The sequence below is a fragment of the Anser brachyrhynchus genome (assembly GCF_964034855.1).
Source record: "Anser brachyrhynchus genome assembly, chromosome: 13".
In the NCBI taxonomy this organism is placed as follows: domain Eukaryota; kingdom Metazoa; phylum Chordata; class Aves; order Anseriformes; family Anatidae; genus Anser; species Anser brachyrhynchus.
In genome coordinates this window covers 17,494,591-17,517,162 of record NC_137708.1, presented here as the reverse complement: position 1 = coordinate 17,517,162, position 22,572 = coordinate 17,494,591, and the positions used below count along the sequence as shown (strand labels likewise).

General features: G+C 38.6%; 1 protein-coding gene across 2 annotated transcripts in view; it reads left to right on the top strand.

Moving 5' to 3' along the window:
• Positions 1–21,766, top strand: part of ZDHHC15 (zDHHC palmitoyltransferase 15) — a 28,786-nt gene extending 7,020 nt beyond the window's left edge. Inside the window, exons 4-12 of one of the 2 annotated variants that reach the window (XM_080553943.1) lie at positions 326–446; positions 1,316–1,385; positions 1,992–2,024; positions 3,099–3,219; positions 5,003–5,135; positions 6,299–6,425; positions 7,875–7,984; positions 13,957–14,040; positions 15,372–21,766. In XM_080553943.1, the coding sequence (XP_080410069.1) occupies positions 326–446; positions 1,316–1,385; positions 1,992–2,024; positions 3,099–3,219; positions 5,003–5,135; positions 6,299–6,425; positions 7,875–7,984; positions 13,957–14,000 (759 nt within the window). In that variant the 3' untranslated portion in view covers positions 14,001–14,040; positions 15,372–21,766. The other variant, XM_080553944.1, reaches the window with a different exon arrangement.
• Positions 21,767–22,572: the final 806 nt, after the last annotated feature.

Here is a 22,572-nt window from a genome sequence, read left to right as displayed (position 1 = left end):
CTCACAAGGAAAGTGCTTGAAATATCATTATCACTGTTATTAATGCTATTTGTGAAAAAGTCTAAAGCAGCAACAGTAGTAGCAATTAGAGTATGTTGCTTTGTGATCTTAATTTCACTTCGGCTTTTTTTCCTGATGTAATGTGTAGTATTCTGCCTGTCCAGCACTTACTCTCTCACTTTATCTCCTTAACCAATATATTTTCCTGTTAGATTAATCCTGTTAGAAGGAGTGTGAGATAAAAATGTTTCCAAACTTGGCTAGATTTGAAAAATTCTCTCCTCTACTCATGAGTAACTGGTTCTCTCATGACTTCTGCTTCTAGTACCATATGTCCTATGCTGACAAAGAACGCTACGAAAATGAAGAAAGGCCAGAAGTGCAGAGGCAGATTCTTGCCGACATTGCCAGGAAGTTGCCAGTGTACACAAGAACGGGGAATGGAGGTCAGCTAAGCAGAGAGTTTTGTTTCTCTAAATCTAATCAGGCAGGCTAAAGTAGCGTATGCTGGCAATCCAGATTATAGTATATCCTGATGCCACTGCATACACTGCATAGCTTTTGTACTAAGAATTTTCATATATTTCCTGTCAGGTTTTATGTTTGGGAAAACCAAAAAAAAAGCCTTTAACACCTGGTTCATCTTCAGTGGAGTACCAAGTTCTGGCTCTGAGTAGCAGTATGTTAGCCTTTGTACTTAGAGTTCAACAGCATACTTACATTGTCTGAGTTTAATAGTCGCAGTAGTAATAATAATAATATACCAAAATCTGTAGTGATTTTTACTTTAAAAAGAGTGTAGCTTAGAGATGCAGGGCATGAGGTCCAAAAATCTATTCACTGAATTGTTCTGTGAGTAAATGCATACTGCATTCCTTTCCAAGCGTAAAGGAAATCCATTTTCAGACTGGAAGTTCTGGCCTGTTCGTTTCTGTCAGACAAGCCAAAGAATTCTGAAGTAAGGAGCTGCTGTATAGCCAATTATCAACATGGAATGTATTGGAAGCCTGAGTAAATGTAGGAGCCAGAAGGAAATGTACAGTTCCGTTTTAGTGGTTTTATGCTGATCGCATGCTTCACAGTGAGGAGAGTTCCCTGCATCTGCAAGTCTCTAGAATAACTGTGAGCACTCCTGATCTGATTATGACCTGGCAGCAAATCTCAGCTGCAAATGCACTCATCTTTTACAAAGATAAAGGAAAAGAATATAGGTAGTTTGAAAATGAGCAGAATATTTAAGAATATGCAAAAAACAAACAAACGAAAAAAAGACCAACACCTCTATTATTTGCTATTAACGTGTCTTTAATTGCAGGTATTCGATTCTGTGACAGATGCCAGCTAATAAAACCAGATCGTTGTCACCATTGTTCTGTTTGTGCTATGTAAGTTAATGGATTGTTTGTCACTGAAATGAACGTACCCACTAAGTTATGTGAATGTGCCGGTTCTTCACATATCTTTTTGCATACTTTGATGTAAAGGTACGCAAGTACCTCCGTTCCAGCTGCAGCCAACAGCGTATGTACGTGTGTGACAGCATGAAGGTTTGCATTCTGCTCTTTGTGGCCCTGAAGTGTTTGCAGTTCCCACACCTACCAATCTGTGAGTGTTAAGTTGATAGAAAGCTTGCTGTCTGATGAAAGATTAACCGATTGCCTGTAGCTGGTTAAATAAAGTGCAATTTCTACTTTTTAATATAGTAGGCCTTTACAAGTGGTGTTTTGCAAAAGTTTTAAGTGCTGTAGGGCAGGAACCATTATATTTTTTTTATCTTGCAGAATACCAAAGACATTGGCAGATCTTGAAAAAGTAATAGATGTTCTATCTTAAAATTATACCTACCTTAAAAAAATTCAACGAGAGTATCGTCTTGAGTTTGTGTCATGTGGAAATCTGCCCAAAAAAAGGGGGGGCTTCTGCTACTGATTGCAGTTGCCAATTATGTACCAAATATAAGTCTTCCATTTTTCCTTTTTGTCCTTTTGCAGATGTGTGCTAAAAATGGATCATCACTGTCCATGGTATGTCCTAGATACTGGTTCGTAATTTTCTGAAAAAGGAGACTGTTTAGATATATTTATTCCTTAGAATAGCGTCTGTATGCCTCTTTCAGTTTAGACCATATTGGGAGATTTATAAAATAATTACACTTTGAAATCGCCTGAAACATTTTTATTTTTGAAAGGCAGATCATTCATGTTTGTTCTATTAACTGCATGTAAAAAGCTGTTTTATAGATGGAATTTAAAATCCATCTGCTAATTCACTGTGACTATTACTCAAATTGTAAATGGACTTCAACTTACCCCTTAATTTTGGTTATGTAGTACTTTGAGCATGCAGTTGGTGGTTGCTTTCAATAATAATATTTGCATGCAATTTGTTTGTGAAATGAAGCCTGCCACCTGTGTGTGGTCAAAGATACTTTGTGTAGAATGGTGCATGGAAACATTAAGCTTTATTCTTTTTGAGAATTGCTGCCACTAAATCTCTTAGAGTTCTCCTTTTTTAAAAAGGAAGATCTCAGAAATCAAAAGCAACACAGACACTTCCCCACCTGAACACCTGTGGCATTCCTAAATTTAGGGGGTTTTTCAAACATGAGTTATGAAAGAAATGCCTATGTTTTTTTCTGCACTCCCTTGTTTCTTTTTAGAGTTGCCCTGTGCATGGAGAATTAGAATCAAATTTGTTTGATTTGTTTTATATGTAATCAAACAAGTAGTGAATCTGGTTTCTGAGCTGTGCTAATGAATAGAAGTAAAACAGAAATCCCAGATCTGATTACCTCTGCAGACCAGAAACAGACAGGAGCAATTAGGATCTGCCTCTGTGACAAATTTACCAGCAGTACCAACTTTAAAACAGCTCTCGAAAACACGAACTATGTTTTTTTTACTTGGCAGAACAAGTCTTCAAGTGAAAAGCAAAAAGACTTCAGTTATATTTCATTTAGACCACTAAGGGGAGCTGTTTATTGATGAAATTACATTCTATAATGAAGAGGGTTAATAACCTCCCCCACAATGTAGCAGTTAACTGTGTTATAAGCGTGCTGCACATATCCCGATTCTAACTTTGCTTTTGTTCTCTAGGGTGAATAACTGCATTGGATTCTCTAACTACAAGTTCTTCCTACTCTTCTTAGCCTATTCTTTGTTGTATTGCCTGTATATTGCTGCAACAGTCTTCAAGTATTTCATTAAGTATTGTACAGTAAGTCATGGAATCTGGTTACTTTTTTGTATCTTCCGAGCTGGTGGGATTTAGGCACTCTAGGTACTTGTTTGCTTTCAGTCAATGGAGGGTTTGTGTTTGTTCCATAAGATGTGGGTTTTTTTGAGCCCGTATTTGAGTGTAACTCCCAATATGTCTGAACTGCACACAGTGAGGAGAAAATAGACTTTGGGAATTTCAAATCGTAGGGGTAGCTTCTGGAAAAGAAGTTCTTTCTTGTACAAATGTATATGAACATGTGTATCTCAGATTCTTTTGAATTTATCACAAGTTTATTAGCTTAGAAAACTCAAATGTCATTCCAAAGAAGATACACTTCACTGAAAGAGAGCCCAGGATTGCAGTTTACTAAAATGTTCTGGTGATTTTTCAATATACATTAGGGTATATCATCAGCCCTATCACCAGGGTCAGAGGTGTTGCACAGGGATAAACACAGCTTGAGTTAGGTTAGCCTCTTAGACATAAATGTGGTTAATCTTCCCACATCAAAATACAGCTGTTGTTGGCTGGTCAGACCTCCTTATTGGGGGGGGAGGAGGGGGGGTGTAAAAAGCCAACAACAACCAACTTCTGCTGATTATGGAAACAGTTGTCTTCTAGGTAGAAATTCTTAGCAGTCAACATTTGATGCCTTTAAAGTGGTTGCAAGAATGCCTCCTACGTAGTTCTGTCTTATTACAGGAAACCATTAATTGTGGGTGGGTGTTTTTCTTTTATGTTGTTTCCTGAACTGCCTGGGCATATTTCTTTTACCTTTGTCTGTATTCCTGTCTTAAGGATTAGGTCCCTTGCCCATAGGGATAGAGCAAGTAAAGGAAGGTGTAGACTGCAGAACCTGGGGTTGCCACCATACTGTTCACTCTAACTGACGGTTTCCAGCAGCTTCATGTTTTGAAGAGTATCAGCTCCCTTCTCTGTTCTGATAGCAAAGCATAACAGCCTAGCACTGATCTGTACATATTTACTGAACAATGTCAAAAAAACTTGTTCAATTTCTAATCCCCATATGACTCCTTTCTTGATTTAAAAGTTGATGGAAATAAATCATGCTTCTTATTCAGTTATCAATGATCATTTATGTGCAAGTAATGCCACCTGGCAACTCCAGTAAGCTAAGGGAGACCTTATGTGTCTGGTCTTTTTTCTTTAATGTCCCCTGTGCTGTCAACTCTAAATGACAGCGTTTAAGTAACTTAATTTTGCTGTGCATTAACTTATTAATTCCTTTTTGTTTTTTTTTTAAATGTCTAATCACCTACCTAAAATGCCTCCTGAGATATTCATGAAACACTGGCAGGAATTATTTTTTATGCTAAGAAAGGCACAGAGACTTTAACTCTCTGCTTGCATATGTATGGTGTACAAATGCTTAGAGGTATTTTTTTTTTTGCTTTGGGGTCCCCACAGCCCATCTGTAGATGTATACTTATACGGAGGAATTCAAGAGCTTGTGCCTGCCTGTTTCCCTGTGGACACAGGACAGTCTTGTGCCCAGGTGGGAAGACGGTGTGATTTTACTGGCTCTGTCACATGTAGAAAATTAGTAGCATACCACTCCTTCAGCTTTGGTTATGGGAGGGGAAGTGAATCAGATCACTTCTTTGTCTTTTCTTGCTTTTTATAGTAAGATGCAACTTTTTGTATAGTAGTTTGATAACTCAAAATAAGTATTCTAGAGGATATCTTTCTTCTCTAGGAAGAAAGAATTATCAGCTTTTATTTGTTCTTATCAGTTGTTCTGTGTTTCTTCTCTTTCTAGGGAGAACTGACTAATGGACGTTCCAAATTTCACGTCCTTTTCCTTCTCTTTGTGGCGGTTATGTTCTTTGTAAGCCTTATGTTTCTGTTTGGCTACCATTGTTGGCTTGTCAGTAGAAACAGATCTACTTTAGGTAAGGCTCTTGTGTCTTCCTTAGGTGAGACACTCCATTAAGCAGTGCTGTAACAAGAAAGAGGGGAAAAAATACTGTTCTACTGTATGTTCTTGCTGGCTTGTGAGGGGAGGAGGATTTAAGGTCTTGGCACAGTGCTGCAGAAATTTCTTGCTGCAAATGAGCTGCATTTATTAGCTGATGTGACAAAAGCTTTGTTAGGGAAACTAGAGCTTTAAAGTGTAAGAGTCCAATTATACAAATGTTATGCATATGTGTAACTACGTTTGCTGTAAAATGAGTGCAGCTTTTCAGGAATAATGGTTGTTTATGCTCATATGCTGGAGTGCATCCTAAGCCTAGTGAGGTTGGGAGAAACAGTGTCCATCTTCAGTGACAAAGGCAAAGAGATTAGGACTGTAAAATTAAGCCATTGAAATTAAAATCTGAAGCAGTATGATTTTATGGAGTGATTTCTTTTTCTTTCTTCATATAAGCTGTTCAATTTTTAAAGATTTTTGGATAAAGTTCTATAACAAAACAGTGTCAAGAGTTTGAGCAAATACTCAGATTTTGTATAATTATTAACTTTAAAACTCATTTCAAGGGGCACTGAAGCTCATCTAGCCCAAAACATCAGACCTCTGCAGCAGCTTAGAAGGTAGATAAAATTGTTTCTAGTGTACTCGAGGTTCTCCTCCCCTCTCTTTCTTTTTTAATTTTATTTCTCACCATAACAGAGGGCCTATCTGCATATGTTCGTGCGTTATATCATTAACGAATGAGGCAATTTAAGTCTCCAGTCCCACTTCTGCACTATGCATTGAAGACAGACGTACTTAATTCTGCAGATTTTTGATTTAGAAATTTCTACCCACTTTATTTCAACAAATTTCATGCAAAGATCTTCTAACTCTCTCTTGTAGATTAAACAGACTGATTTTAGTTCAGTTTGATTATTCCATGCAGTTAATTTTCCAAGACCAAATTCCTACCTTCAGTTTGAAAGTCATTACAGGCTTGCAAAATAAAAAACCTATTATTTTCACACTTTGTGTCTTTGTAATGCTAGCTAATAATTTGGCAAATAATGTTGTCCTTAGATGGCTACAACATGCACAGTCCTGTTTCATTGTATTTGGCGTTGATTTTCATTTTTTCACTGAAATTGCATCTGTATGTAGAGGCTTTCTCAGCTCCAGTGTTTCAAAATGGCCCAGATAAAAACGGATTCAATCTTGGCTTTGTAAAGAATCTTCAACAAGTGTTTGGAGAAGAAAAAAAGCTGTGGTTGCTGCCTATTGCCTCTAGGTAAGTAATAATCAAGTCAGTGCTAAAAGCTGATAGAATTAACTAAAGGGACTGACTTCTAAATCTCTCTTATGGCCTCACATGTTATGTCTATTACTGTGTGGCTTGGCTGCCTGCTATTGTACATCGCTGTAAATGCACCAGCAAGCACCATCTGTGTTAATCCTGTACACAAGAAGTCTGGAAGTGAAAGCTTTCTGTCACGTAAACGCACTGCACAGGGTGTTTGAACTTTCTTTTTAGACTCCTGGCAACGTGCGGATGGGTGTTCACTGCAAAAATGCTGATTTCTTCATCCTCAGACTCCTGTGGCTGAAACGATTTATGCTATTTAATTTAGGAGAAGGTGTCATTTTGGCACTTAGTCGACCAGCAGTAAAGTATACTCCAATTAAATTCCTTTAGTTATTGCACACAATTTAAAATAACTTCATAGCACAGCAACTTGAAACTTTTTCAAGTAGTGGTGTATAAGATCTAAGACCCAGCTGCATCCCAAGTGCCATCTGTTTTCTGCTTCTAAGAATAGTCCAAGGGAAAAGATTAGCACAGGAAGTCTTTCTGTTAATGAAAGGCAGCGCAGAATGCTAGTCAGAGGCACGTTAACAGAGCATGTAGTAATCCTAGGGAGAACACCCAGATTATTTTCCTTGGGTAAGGATAAATTATCAGAAGAGAAAGGTACTTCAGCTAATTTACAGTTCCTCTGTATAGGCTGCTGGATGTTAAGAATTGAAATATGGGGCAGACCAATCTGTAACATCCTGTTTTTAACCTTGTTAGTTTATTTTACATGAATTTCTGGATATCAAACAAATTACTGACACACAAACACATTTATATTTGGTAGAGTAAAGGAATAACAGCTTTTCCAGTTTTAGATTTTTTGCATGGGGTGTTTTTTTCCCATGTTATTTACATGTTTAGGTCACAGGAAAGTTGGTCTTGTCTTTCAGTAACATTTAACTAAGATTGGGGCCATTTCCTATTGGGCATCATTCAAACACTTAAGTATAATTTCTGCTCTGAAGAGTCTATGGCATAGATAAAAACAGGTAAAATTGCTCTTTCTACATAAATATTTTCCGTAGTTCCCTCTCACTTCTAGCTGTCCGTAAGTTTTTTTTTTTTTCTGTTATGTCCAAATATCTTGATCAAGTTACACGTTTAAATTCTGCTAGAAATTACTTCATTCAGGACATAGGTTTTAATTTTATTCTCCAAAAAGCTTGAAGGAATTCAGGTTTGAAATTAGTAAAATTTAGTATCTCAGCTGCCACAAAAAATAAACACAGTATTTTTCAAAGTTTTAAAGCATATTAAGTAAACATTGGATATTCAGGCAAAAGAAGACTTTGTTTGCAGAGGCAGAAAGAACATGTGTAGAAATAATAATCCTTCAGAATCACTTGCTACTTCTTTACAGCATTTTTATATTTTTGTATGCAGCCAGGGTGATGGACATTTTTTCCCAATGAGAGCTTTGTGTGAAGCTCAGAATCCTCTCCTAGCAAATGAAGAGCAGTGGGAAGATGATGGAATAGATGAAGAGCCTCATGGTAAGGTAGCCCTAAAGGAAATGAGTTGTGTCTTAAGCTACAGTGACTAATTCCTGAATTATGAGAGCTAATCAAATTAAAAAAAAAAGTGCGTTGGTTAAATCACTAGGCAGCTCTGACTCGACTAATGAACACACACTAAAAATAAGCCCTACTTTGAAATCAGGTGTGTGGTTTATTTGTTTGTTTTTTTAGTAGTAGCTTTATACTTGAAAATAAATGGACTGAGAGGTTGTTAGAAGTTGCAGAAAGAAATTGAAATTTCCACAAACTGAATGTATTTATATATAAACGCTGTTGTGTGCAACACAGTTACTGGAGACATAAAGCTGTGCCTACAAAAATAAAAAGACTAAGAGGTTTTTACGTGCATTTATCCTCTGAGAGTTTGAAAATGTGCATGCAAGCACCTGAATGTAGTGTTACATTTAGGAAGCTACTTTATACTTTGTTCAGTTTTAGTACAAGAGGATAAAAGTTCATCTGTTTTTGACGCTATAACACTTACAGATTAGACAGTACCTATCTATGTGCTATCTAATCTTTATAAAATATATATGCTAAGAGCAATTCTGGGTGAACTGGCATGTTTGTACAATAGATTGATTAAATCTATTGTACTGTTTCTATTGTATTGTTGTATTGTTGTAATCTATTGTATTGTTTCTGAAATGATAAAGTATTTTTTATGCTATGGATGTCCTATTAGAAAAAGGACTTTATATGTATATCCGTTCTTTGATTTTTGTGAGATGCATCCAAAATTAGTTTAATGGTTTGTTACTACTACTATTCTCTGCTCGAACGTGAGGGTTTTTTTCTTACATATTTATCACCAGGCTTTGGTCGTTGGAGAATACAGTATGTAGCAGAATATCAGGGTTGATGTCAGGGTTCATATTTATCATGTTACCAGGATTCAGAAATCCTGCTGCTAAGTTAAGCGAGAGTTCATATTTTTTTGTTTTGTTTTTTTTCTGTAGACCAAGGATGTCATCCACATTTATAGTAACAGTAAAACTGACAGCAACATTACTACATGCTATAGGAAAGACAATTAGATTCCCTTGAAAGAAACATCATAAGCTCCCTGTTCTTTTCACTTCTACAGAATGGTGAAAGCATGTTTAATTCTAAGGTTGCTGTAATTAATGGATCAAGCAAGTATACTTGGAGAACCAAATACCACTGCTTTATTGTTCAGAGACTTGGTTTCCATAGTCGCTTTCTTTATTGCTACAGAACGGTTTTCAGAAACTTTGCCAATCATGTCCCCTCTCATGGCATACATTTTAATGATAGGTGCACAATATATGTTTGGGAACCCATGAGGAAGGCAGTTGTCTTGGTTAAAAGGGAAAACAAGAACTTTCCACGTGAATTTTTGTATAGGTGCGTGAAATACCGTGCAACGAGCTCTTTAATCTGAGCAGCACAGTGTTTGCTCTTCAGTCTCTGGTTAGGTCTTACTTGCAACCATTTGTTCCACTGCAAAATAAACAGCCTATGTTTTTTCCAAGGCATGCTGCATGTACTGCTGGGAAAGTGTACTCTCCAGGATTTTGTGAATAGGGCTAAAGAGGCTCATTTCAGCTTTACTTCAGATTAACTGCTTTAATTAGTTAGTGTTTGTGTGGGTAGAAAACTATCTGTTCCTCCTGTTTTGTTCTATATATTTTGGCAGTGATAAGGTAACACAAATTGACTGTAAAAATAACAAAATATGGCATCTCTGTGTATTGCTTATGATGCTTAAAATAACTCCTTTAGGAATCAATCTGAAGTTCTTCCAACTTTTCCAAAGTACAAAAATTCTCTGAATAAAAAATTAATTCGTAAGTATGAAAATGTTTGACAGTGACATGAATTTTGGCTAAGTCGGATCCCAGAATCTGAATCTGGAGCTTAGATGAAGTCCCACAGTTTGTAGTGCTTATGAAATAAATGGCCTTTACTAGTCTTTCTTGGTGAAAAAAACGTTTGTAATTTTAATCCAAGAACCTGTAAAGCTGTAACAACGGTAGAATAGAACATCTTTCTGTCTTACAAAAGCCAAACTGAGGCTGTGCACAGGTAAACACAAAAGTGAGAAAACAGGCTGAGCACATTCCATGAGGGGATGGCTAGCTGTTAGTCTATGGACCTCGGGCCACGACTGGAGGGTTTTTTGTTTTCTTTCTGTAGAGAGTGTGAAGTAAAGATGGGAACAAGAAATAAAACAATGCCCTAGGTAAGGACAATGTGTCTTGTGTGTCTACAAATAAGTGATTTGGAGCTGGAATTCAGCTGCTAGTGCAAACATTGAGAGGAATCCACTTCCCTTATTCTTCTTACAAACAGCCAAATCCTCCTGTCACCTCAGTCTGAACATCTGAATTTTGCAAGATAAAATCCCTCAAGGGGATTAGGGGGAGTGTGTGTGGCTGGGAGGGGAGGAAGCTAGCGCCCTTCCCTGGATGTTGCTGTGGCCGGTGCTGCGGACCAGCGTGGCTTCCAGTTATAATGCAGCTTTCATCTCTGTCAATGATCTAGTTTCACAAGTGCAGGGATGCACAAGAGCTTTCATCAAAAAGCTCTGTAGCAGACAAGGGATGCCTGAGTCTTCACTCCATGACCACCGGGTAGGGTCACAACTGATTCAATAACAACGCATGTAAAATATTTTAAAGTAGTTTTCTGATACATGATAAATCTATCTCTTGGAGCATTTTTTCTAAACTTGTCACTGTACCATTGTGCCTGTGCAGATAACAAACGTCTCTTTATCATTTCGAGTAATGTAAAAGGTGCTGGGGGAGACATCACCTGGACATTAATCACCCATAGACAAAGCTGGAGCTGAGTAAGCACAGAAAGGCAGGTATTTCGATCCTGCAGTCTTAGGAGATGGCACTGCCAGCTGCATCAAGATCAGAGTAATAACTGCCCTGTTGTATTTAAGTGGGGTCTCTCTTCTCCTGGAGTTTCACCTGCAATTGCTCATGCACCTCTGTTATGTAGCAGGGCATAGTAATGAGGGCTCTCCTCATCAGTCATTAAGGGGACTTGGAGATTCATGAGGAGAGGACAAACCCAACTGACAGCAAGGAGGTGAGGTAGCTTCATCTGGGGTCCCAAGAGCGTACAGGCCACCTTCTCAGTCATCTTATCCATAAGGTTGTCCTTTTTTTCTGTGATACAGATATTTAAATGTGTGTGCGCCCTTACTGGTTGGATTTTTGGTTTATATATATCTCCTGACTTGCTAAGGCTTTTAATGTTTCACTTAGGGGCAAAAAATTATTGTGGGGAACCTTTTGTTTCATTTCTTAGCCAGAGAGTGAAAACATTTGCTTCCAAAGTCATGGTAAAATGATATTTTTTTTTCAGATTTATTAATGCTCATCCCTTATTCACAGGCATCTGTTTAATCTGTCTAGCCAGTGAGCTAGCCCAAATCACATGCTGGCAGCTTTTATAAGGTTATCAGTTTTTTCAAAGAATTCATCTATAATGCATTTGACGCGTTGGTCGCGGATGTGTCGGTACTGTGAATGCTTGTGCTCTTTGTCTCATGGAGCCTAGGGTAGGACAGCCATTTGTGTACATTCATAGCAACATCTGATTTCTTAGATTGATTAATAATTTAATAATATGTTTCATTTTAACTTGTACAAAAGGCTCCAGTATGAATCAAATCTTTCTCCGATTGTTCTCATCTTCAAAAATTTGTCATCTGCACTAAGTAACATCTTTCCAGCAGAAACCAGCATATCCTGAGAAATAGGCGGAAGTTGGTGATCTCTGTTGATGTGATGAAGCTTCAGGTGTCTGAAGGCATGTGCTTGGAATTTCAATTCAGATTGGTAGGAGTCTAATTAAAGGAGCATCATGTCCTGTGATACCAGCTAATTTGGCGTAGCAGTCCTTTGAGTAGAGAAGTCATCTGTTGTGATTGTAGGGATTAAATTTCTATCCATCGAGAAATTAAAAAAGCTACTTAAATGCTGGAAGCGAGCAGAGATTGCTCAGACAGTACAATGGTGTATTGTGCAATCCAGTAAACTGAGACAAAAGACTAGATTTGCATCTCTGGATTTCAGGCGTGATATAAATGTTTAAATTGCATCTGGCAGAAGAAGGATTAAGTTAAAGCAGTGCTAAACCTTGCATCACTGACTGCATTCTAATCAGTTTTCAAACGACAGAGGGGTACCTGTGCAGGAATCCGCATCAGTTTAACCAAATGCATTGGCAAATATATTTAGTAAAACCAATATGGTTTTGTATGTGGATCAGACCTGCAGCTGCTAAATGAATTACTCGAAAAAAAGATATTCCGTAAGAAGTTGGTAGTGAAATTTCAGCGAGGCACATATCCCAGGGTAGCAGATCTATATATCCTTTTATCAGTTCCCTTTGGCACTTCAAACTTATTTTTTTCTAAAGGTATGCAGTATAAAAGGCTGTTGCCTGGAACTTCCCATCTGAATAAATAGATTTTGCGTGATAAAATAGATGTCTATGCTAATAAATATGGAAATAGCAGTGGTTCCTTGTATGCATAATAAAGAAACAAAAGGCCTAGGCAAATTTATTTATTGTGTACCTATTGTTGAGTGGTAAGGGGGAAGTGTTTGCTGTTTGTTTTTCTTCCTTTACCTTAAGAAAGTTCTGTGCCAAGTTGATTTTTGACACTGTTTGATGCCACTCTTGCATTTTGACCATCATGTATAACAGTGAGCTCTGGATTTTAAAACTGAACGGCGCCAGGTCAGTTAAGATGTCTACAGAACAATACAGTTTTGAAATCCTGTTTTTAACAGGCATGGGAACAACTCTATAAGTTACATTAGGGAATTGAATCTTCATCCTACAGCTGCTGCAGATTTTTTTGTTGTTGTTGTTGGGTGTCTTTCTGTTTCCTTTTTTTGATAGGACAGTTTGTTTCACCTAACCGTGTTTTGCAGGTGGCGAGAAGTGCAGTATGATAATCTTCCTCTCAGGCAGGCTGTGAAGACAGATCTATGCATATAGACTGTTTTTGAGGTTCTCATGCATAGGTGGCTGTAATAACACAGTTCTACAGTTAGAACAAAAAGTGATTGTCACCTACAATTAGAAGGATGCTATTTCCAGTAAACATGAGGTATGAGCTGCTTTCAGACTAGTTGATAAACTAGTTGTTTTAAACAGTCTACAAGTAATTGTAGACCGCTATTAGGTTGACCCTGAGCTTCCTCTTCACCACATTAAACAAGCCGAACTGCCTCAACCTTATAGGTTTAAAGTAGAAATTTCTGTTCTGCTTACCTCTGGCTTACATCTGACCTGCACTGCTTTCAGTTTTCCAAGGTTTAGACTATGTGTATTTATAGAAACGTGATGTTTTTATTTTGCAAGTGAAAATGTTAGGAATAAACTATCGTGAATGATGATATATTCCATATATTAATATATTATGTATTTCTACCTCTGCTGTACTAATGCGAATGTATTCAGCGAACGTGGTTTCCTGGTTCAGTAAGCTCTGGTGCCCTCACTCCCTTCTGACAGAAGGGTTTGGGGAGAGTTCATCATAGACACAAATGATGATGTTTTACTCTTGCTTGTGTTCTCACCACTGCTTTTCCTGTTTTGTAAGGCATCAGCAAATGAAGCTCTAAGGTTAGAGTTTTTAGATTACATCTCACACAATATAAGTAAACCAGTATAATTTTCTAATCAGAAGGGTCTGAAATGTTCCATTAAAACTGAAAGATCTTTATTTGTCATAGTGGCTTTACAGTTTGTGACACGGTTATGAAATAGATGAAACCAATAATAGAGTAATCTCAGTTAATATACTGCTGTTAAGTTAGCTCTGACAAGTGGTTGTCTATTTTTGTTTGGAATGATTCTTAAAGACACGCTCCCATACTTAGTGAAAAATACATTCTTAGTGAGAAAAACAGATTCACTTATCTCTAACTACTTTGTTTTTCCTTGTATAGATTCCACTGAAGCTTCATCCCTTGCCATAGAAAGGGAGACATAGCGGTTTGAAAATGGTGGCAGTACAAAGCTTGTTCAGAAAGGTCAGTATATCTTTCTTGGTTATCTTCAGAACAACCATTCTGCAGGGAATTTGGTAGGTAATCTTGGACAGGTTTTGACTTTAACAGTGGCGTATCTCACTTGACACTTGGGCAGTCATTTAACATGTCAAAGGCTTTAGAGTGGTGGGGCTGTGATAGAATCATAGAATGGTTTGGATTGGAAGGGGGCTTAAAGATCATCTAATTCCAACCCTTTGCCATGGGCAGGGATACCTCCCACTAGATGAGGTTGCCCAAAGCCCCATCCAGCCTGGCCTTGGGCACTGCCAGGGATGGGGCATCCGCAGCTTATGTGGGCAACCTGTTCCTCACAGAAGGGCAAAGACCCTTTCACCAGAATGTCGTGTTGATGCAACTGAGCATAGCAGTATTTCACCAATATTTCTCCATCTTGTCCAGAAATACATTGTTTAAGAGAACCTAAAAGAAAATAGTGTCTCTCTAGTAGCCCTGGGCTGGACATTTGCATGGTTTACACAAGAGCCAAAAACACTGTTTATTAGGGGAGGATACAACCCTGGCAGCTCCTCTGTTGAATGCGGCAGGAATGATTCTTGCCCCTACGTTGTTTAATTACAAGAACAAAAGTCTGTTCCGTGGCTTGTGAAAGGTGAGGGATGGTGGAGATAAGGTCTTGAAAGCAACTGAGGGTGAGAACAGCCACACTGTGCTCTATGCACTTGTGAGTAAATGGAAGTAGCTGGTAATACCCACATCACCCATTGCTCTTATTTAGTTTTCTTTCATTCTGGGGGCAACAACAGATGATACGGTTTGCTGCTACCAGAACGTTCACTGGTTGATAATTTGTCCTGACTTTCGTAACAGGGGGGAGGTATCCTGCACATATATTCTTTCAATCAGCTGCACGCGGTGTCCTCTTTGGTCTCCACGAAGCCTTTTCACAGTGTAGTATTGTTGCCTAAGATTCAAGGAGTATCTTCTGCTGTCCTACGTGCAGCGGGTGGAGTAATTAGATAGAACTCGCCTCTCTACGTGGTCTGGATGTTGACTAACTCTGTGTTGAGAGTTAAAGCACTGTGAGCAACTCAAAGTTTTTATAAATGGGCTTCTTGCATATTGTATGTGTGATCCCATTTTCTGCCACTGAGAAGAAAAAACCTCAGTGTTTCTTCTGTAGATAGCCAATGAGGACTACGTACTGCCATTCCACTGGGGGGGTGAAAAAGCAGCACTTTCCCTGTTACTCTGCATGGCTTTAAAATGATGCTCAAAGTCAAGACTAGACATATATTTCTGATCAGATCAGTGCTTTTATAGTTACACATTTTTCTTTATTTGAATTTCAGCTTTCCTCTCAGGAGTCGACATCCCTTTTCTTTGCATGGACTTCAGTTGTGAGGGGCAGAAAATAAGTGGATCTTCAAGATGAGAAAACATCATGAAGTATCATCTGATTGGAATCTGCATTCTAGAGTGCTTCTCCAGAAATCCCGCTATCCAGATGTTTCAAGGCTTTATAAGTTTAAGTTATGGAGTGAACAGAAGTTTTATAGAGTGATTCTGGCCGATCTTCTTTGGCCTGCTCTCTTTATTTTATAGATAATATATATTTTTTATTCAAAATAGGTAAAAAGTATTGATGCGAGTGTATTTCCAAAGGCCTTTTCATTTTGCAAACATCAGGGACTTGAGTTCTCAAAATTCTTCCAAGCCATAATATTCTTGGGGATGGTATTTATATTGAGACTGATTCTCCAACCTTCTCTGACAAGTGGCATTTTCTAATGTGCTTAAAGTTCTGAGTCAGTTCAACTCAAGGAGAGACAGACTCATTTAAATTTGGCACTAAATTGATAGTTGGATATATGTTTGTTGAAAAACAAAGTGCTGAACATGTATATATACATGTGCAACTGTGTACGAAAACAAAATATTCACATTACCAGTATCAAGATTCAAGAATATTGTGGCCATAGATGCTTTTTTTTCTAGGAAAGTGTAATTACATTAGATTTTGAGTTACAGTGCCCTTTAAGCCCAAGCCTACTTGCAGGTACCTAAAATGCAAATGGATGTTTTAGACATTACAATGTGCATTAATTACTAGGGCTAAAATGACAGAGTTTGCATGGTAATTAGAGCATTATCAACTCATTCCTGGATCAGTGTTTGATGGAAATTTTTGTGTTCATGGAGTCAGAAAGGAAGAAAGGAAGAAGTAAATTTGAAACACATGAGCTAGAAATGTGCACTGAATGTTTAGCTCCAACAGTAGTGTTTGGAGTTTACACTCCACAGCAGTGGTTTTAATCCCATAATGCTGAAGAGACATTTGGTGAACTTGATTATTTCAAACTTCTTCCTCAGTAAATGTATTGACTGGTATTTTAAAGGTGTTTCAGCACCGAGAGGTGATTATGGTTTTTTTTCTTTATTTTACTCCATTGGCAGTCAAAGGAATGTATTGCTGTTTTTACTCTGTGGAATAGAACTGAGAATTTGCTGGCAGGATGACATGCATTTTTCTAGATCCGAGTCGTTCTTTTATCTGCATGAATCAGACCTGGCAACTCCATCTCATGTTTGAATTAGGTGCATGTTTAATGTGTTAGTATACTGTGTCTAAGATCATTTGTTAGTGTTTTCTATCCTGATTTTGTTTGTTCATCAGCCCATTTGTATTGACTTTGACTACAGAAGCAGTTGTCAGGAGAAATTACCTGGTAAGTATCTGTTTGGTGACAAAGGCCTTGGCTACATACTTGTCTTTTCTCCTCTATTTACTCTGCTGCTGTTACCAGTGGAAATGTGTTAGTGAGATAGAAGAGACTCTTGCAGAGATTTTTGTCCATAAGAGTAGAAGTTTAACTACCTGGTATAAACCGTGCCCTTTGGACAGATATTTTATACATCAAACTCTATATTTAGGTTTAGAAGAGGCGGTAGACTCTGTAGAATGTGTTGTTATTGCTGAAGATGAGGTCTTGGGAATTGGGGCGGGTTCTCCCAGTCGCAGTGTAGGTTACTCTCCTTCCTCCTCTGGATGTTGCCGAAGGCTCTTTGAATGTTACCACTTCTGGTGGGTGGCTCTCTCATCAGACAGCTGTCAACCAACAAAACTATTTTTCCTATTAAATCTAAACCTTCATTTCTTATAGAAATCCTGTGCTGGATCTTAAGCTGTCAAAGGTGGCAGTAGAATTGGTCACTTCTTGGCTGGCAAAATGTATTCTAGAGGGGTAGGTGGCAGTTAAACAGAGCAGGAAATGTATACGAATGTAGCACCATTACTTGTGTATTTGTGCCTTTAAACTGTTAAATTCCTTGTTTATAAAAGCAGGAGGATAAATCGCTAACTCTGCTTTCCATCCTGTCAACTGAAATGTGTTTTTAAGACAGGAACATCAAAGCTGTGTTTGAAGCCAAGTGGATTTACAAGAGTTTCTGAGCAGGTTCTTGTGTCTGTTCTGGATTTGGTTCTGTTCACAGCCGTGCCATCCTTGCAGGGTTGTTTCTCTGCCAGACAGCAGCAGAAGAGCTGCCTAGAAGATCTACGGGCAGATCCCTGCCTGCTGTCTAGCTGCAGCTTTGTTCCTTAGCCAGTAAAATCTATTTTGTCTTCTAATTATTATTAAAACAGATGTTTTTATGATAATGCAGCTTTCCAGCTCAGACTTAGAAGCAGCTTTAAAAGGTTTCCAGGTGCTTAAATGATGCTTTGACACCTTTCGTTAACATACTCATATTAAGTAATTTTTCTTGTGGTTAGTAATGGCAAATTTTCCTTTTCTTAAAAGCTGCTCAGCCTCGCTTAGCTAGAACAAACTCTTGTGCAGGTGGAAATGATAAATAATTTGATAGCTGCAGAGCCATAAGTCAACATTCACACCTGTCAGATTCTGAAAGCTTCAGAATGAAACATGAAACAAATACTGAAGCGGACAAATCCTGGTGTGTCTGAGTGACTGAACAAACTCCATTTTGTTCTCTTCTGCTGAGTTGGAGGAGATGCCCTTCCTACAGCCTAGTATTTGGACTGTATATGCTGAATTCAAGCGCAGCGGAATAGTTGGGCAGGTTCCTCTGCCTCCCCAGGTTAAAGCCGAGTGCAGAAAGCTGCCGTGCAGGTGATGGTGCCCAGGAATGCAGAGTCTGGGGGGTGGCTGCTGAAGCCACAATGAGCCTGTGTTCTTCAGGGCAGCCTGTAAATGAACAGCTGGGTCTCCCTGGGGAAGCTTAGTGTTCCTCCACATACTGCTACTGAGATCTTTCTGCTCAGTGCATTAGTGCAGCTGATGCTTCAGACATCATTCCAGATGACCTACTAAGAAGAACACAGTGTTTTCAGCTGGCATTTTTGGCCTTTAAGAAGACTGTTAACTAGAGATCTGGGCAGCATAAAAGCAGTCATTTTTATTGCACCCCCTGCTACCTATGGCTGGGCTCCTGTTTACTTTTTAAATTGGCTTTTTGTTTGCTTAGCTTCTGAAAGAAAATTGTATACAAAGAATGTGGTAAATGCAGGATGCGTGAGGTTCTGTCAAATATACCAGGTAAATGCACTGGAACACAAATTCCTCAGGCTGCCTGTAATCACTGCTGCAGGTAACAAACCAGGTAAAGTATTCAGCTGAGTGCATTTTAGATTTTTTAACATGCAAATAAAATTTTACCCCTTTAAGGGGTAAAATCCACTGGTGCAGTCTGCAGGGTAGATATCCCTGTTCTCTGAAGCTAATGCTCCAAAATAATTTACCAGTAACAGCCACCTCCTCACCTCTCCCCGTCTCTCCCATTTACATTCAGGTACAGTTCCCTTAGAGCAGACATCACATTGATGTCTCCGTGGATTGCATTACATTAAGTCCTGTCCCTGGCCAGTGAGTGTTGTCCAAGGAATTAGGACTTTAATAAGCATCACTGCACTGCATTTTTTTTTTCTCTTGCTGAATTGGTACCCTGTGGTTTTGGAGTAGAATAAGATTGTATTCCTTTAAGCAAGGAGCAGTACTGTGTTTTCGTAGGCCTGTACTAGTGCATGTAGTGTGCTGTAGCTGATGGAGGCCAGGAAGCTTTTTAATAGCACTGTAGCAATGAATGTTTACTTCCTGGAACAAACCAGAGATGTGATTCAGCAAAATCTGAAACTGTGGTTTTTATATTCTGTATGCTGGGTGGACTGAAAGCACAACTTAGTAGTAGTTACAGACTTTATGCATCGGGTTTTGTAACATAGTATGAATGTAAAGCATCAGGGAAAAATAGAATTTAACCTTTTCCTCCCCGTAGTTAGATGTAGAGGAAGATGTGTGGGGATGTATTCAGGGACCAGCTGCCTCCAGCGTAGTCACTAAGCCAGCAGAACAGATTTGCTGTTTGCATAGCTGGCTCATTCCTGAACGTGTTGAATTAGCAGGCTAAGGAGGTGCTGTTGACCTTGTTTGTTAAGCCAGAATTAATTAACTTAAGAGTCACATTTTCATTTCAGTGACTCTTGTGGTACAAATTTTTGAAATCAATCCATAGTACTTGAACATACCTGGATTTTATTGATATTTTTCCAATTCTATCAGCTTCTGTTTTGTTACAGAACATGTGTAAAAATAAACCTGTTCCGAAGCCATCAATTAAAGCGTACTCATGGTAGGGTGGCTTCTGTCATTAAAAGTAATGGTCTGTCAAACGGTTTGGCAGTGACGAGCGTTTCCAGGTTGTGGCATTATTATGTACTCTTCCTGCTTAATGCGTTAGTTCCTTTTCTGGTAATTAACACTGAGACCATACCCACTGCTGCAGTTTTATTCTTAACTGTCCTTTCTCCATCTCCCTTTACGCTCTTCCTCCCGAACGCATAGCTCCAGTATATCAGCTTTCAGCTGTTTGTGCTGTTTTCTTTGGATACTAACAAGATGAGTAGGTGTCATTTTAAACAGTTGGGCCATGTATTTTGTTTGTAATTAATGTTTGTCAGGTATCGTTTTGTGATTTTCATTGTTCGGGCTCAGCTTGCTTTGCTCAGGGCAGTGGGATCCACCTTCCGGCATTGCTTTTCTCTTTCCTATAAATCTTATTTCTTCATGTTCTAGCTTCAGTTTGAAATGTAAACCTTGTGAAGTACAACGTAAGTTTACTTTTCTAATATGAGCGTATAAGCTGGTTACGCCTTCATGCTGCTTGATTAATTTTTTTCTGTGTAAGGTTAAGATTTACAGCAGCATGTGTAAAGCTTTAGTGGATAACAGCTACTGTTCAGAAAAAAAAAAGGTTTATGTTAAGGAAAAAAAGTACAAGGGGATTATCCTTGCTTCTTATTCCAATTGTGCTTAAAAAAAAAAAAAAAAAACAGCAACAAAGACACCTGATTGCATCAAATGCTAATATCAAACAGGTTATGTAACACAAAGGTGTTCTACCTGATGGAATTTCTGCTATTTCAATACTCAGTAGACTTAAACTTTTCGTTGGGGCTAAATCCCATGGGAAACCTGGAGAGAGGAAAAAAACCACTTCGTCCTCCCCATCTCTGTTCTGAATTAGGGTTGTGTGCTGCACCTCCTCAGATCACCATTTTCCTAAATTTATAAAAGACACAAAAATCCAGTGGATTCTTGAAAACGTTGGTTTGTTTTCTTTGTCGTGCCTGTTCCTGGAGGATCCAGGATGTGTACAAGCAGGAGGTTCTCGTATAGACACCTGGCATCCTGCTGATGTAACGAACCCGGGCGGGTGCAGACGTGGCCTCCACGAGGAGGAGATAAGATATTTCTGACTCAGAGATTGTGTGAAGAGGTAGGTGGAACATGTGGTGCTCTTCTGAATTAACTCCATGCGCAGGCATTCTTCTTTTGCAATAATTACGTTAATGTGTAACTTCTGTTATGCTCACTGATCATGTAGACTCAAGCTATCCCCAGTAATTCCAGATTGCATTGTTAGGAGCTGGGAGCTTCTGTTGCGGCTTCCCTCTTGCTAGTAACATAAAACAGAAAGGATCAGGTTGCTATAACGTATTCTACCTGTCCAGCTGTTTTTCAGCTGAGAATCAGGCTGGTTTTGGATTAGGAAGCTCCATTTGGGAGCCGATATACTACCTCTCCAACTGGGTCAGAACTTTCACTGTAAACCACTGTAGTATAAAGAACTTCTCATATCAAGGAAGACTGGCTTAGTGGGCTCTGTGCCAATAACTACTAAATTATTCAAAATAGTAAAATAAATTTCATTTATTATTATATTCAGTTGCGTTTTAGGAAACCAGGATGGCCTGGTGTTGGTATTTATACATATCTTGAGTCTGCAAACTTTGCATACAGTCAACACTATTCTGTTCGGCAGAGGACATGACACTCAGTGTTGGGTTGTTTAATACTAATTTCTTATCCCTTAATTTAATAGGAAGTAAATGTTTTCCAGGGAACATTGCAAACGGTCTGCTGACAGCATTTGGGATGTGTAGTAGGGTTCAGGAGTTAAATGCTGTTGCCAGCATTGAGACTTTTGATATCAAATGGGTTTTTACAAAAGCTTTGGATACTTGTTTTTATTGTCTGACAAACATTGTCTTTAATATGAATGCTTTGTGTATGTTTCACTAGCATTTTCCGAGTGTTTGTATGGTTTCTACAGCTGGATATACTGTACATTCTGCTTTGTCATTTTCTATTATGGTTTATACTAGGAAGCCTGCACAGTTTATACTGTACTGCAGGCAAGGCCTGCATTAAAACCATTTTTGGTTAATTTATTATACTTGTGAGTGATTATTTCCTATGACTTAGCCCATGACGAGGGAAAATACTCTCTTTCTGGAAGCCTTACAGAATCTTAATTAATTGGAATTACTGTCTAGAGTGGGGAAGGTTCTTCATTTGTATCAAAAAAATAGGTTAATTAAATCCTGCCCCCTTGTCTTACAAGGCATTGGTTGGAGCAGCCCAGGCCTTACATTCCAGCCCTTTGCGAAGAGGTAACAAGCCTGCGATGATATTGTGTAATCCCGCACTTTTTAGAATATTTAAAAAGTAATAATGGACTACGTTTTCTTTGTATGTTAATTCTCCAAAAGTTAGAGTAAGGTAAGATACGAGCTAGTTTGCATATTGTGTCCTTACCAGCACATATGATAAAGACTAAGAAAGCAAGTATTTGGCCATAGATTTATGCCTGGTCTGATTCATACAATCACTGCACTGGCTGTTTTGGAAGGGTGCAAATTAATGAGGACCAGGGCTTTAATGAGGAGCAGGGCTTTTGACTTTAAGCCCTGCTGCTCTGTGAACAGAGCTAGAATTTGAGCCCAGCTTTTTGACATTTACTTTTCTTTACAACAGTCAGTGATACTGATTCATCCATGGAAACTTTAAGAGGCAAAACTCAACCACAGTGTGAGCAGAATTTCTGTAGACAGCACTTCTCCCATTCTCAATTCCCACCCCATTAGGGCACATACACCGCAACAGGAAGATTCTTTCTTCAGTACTACGGATCAAGGTAACTGCAGATGTTCTACCATTTGAAAATAATCTATTTAGAGCAAAATTCAGAGAG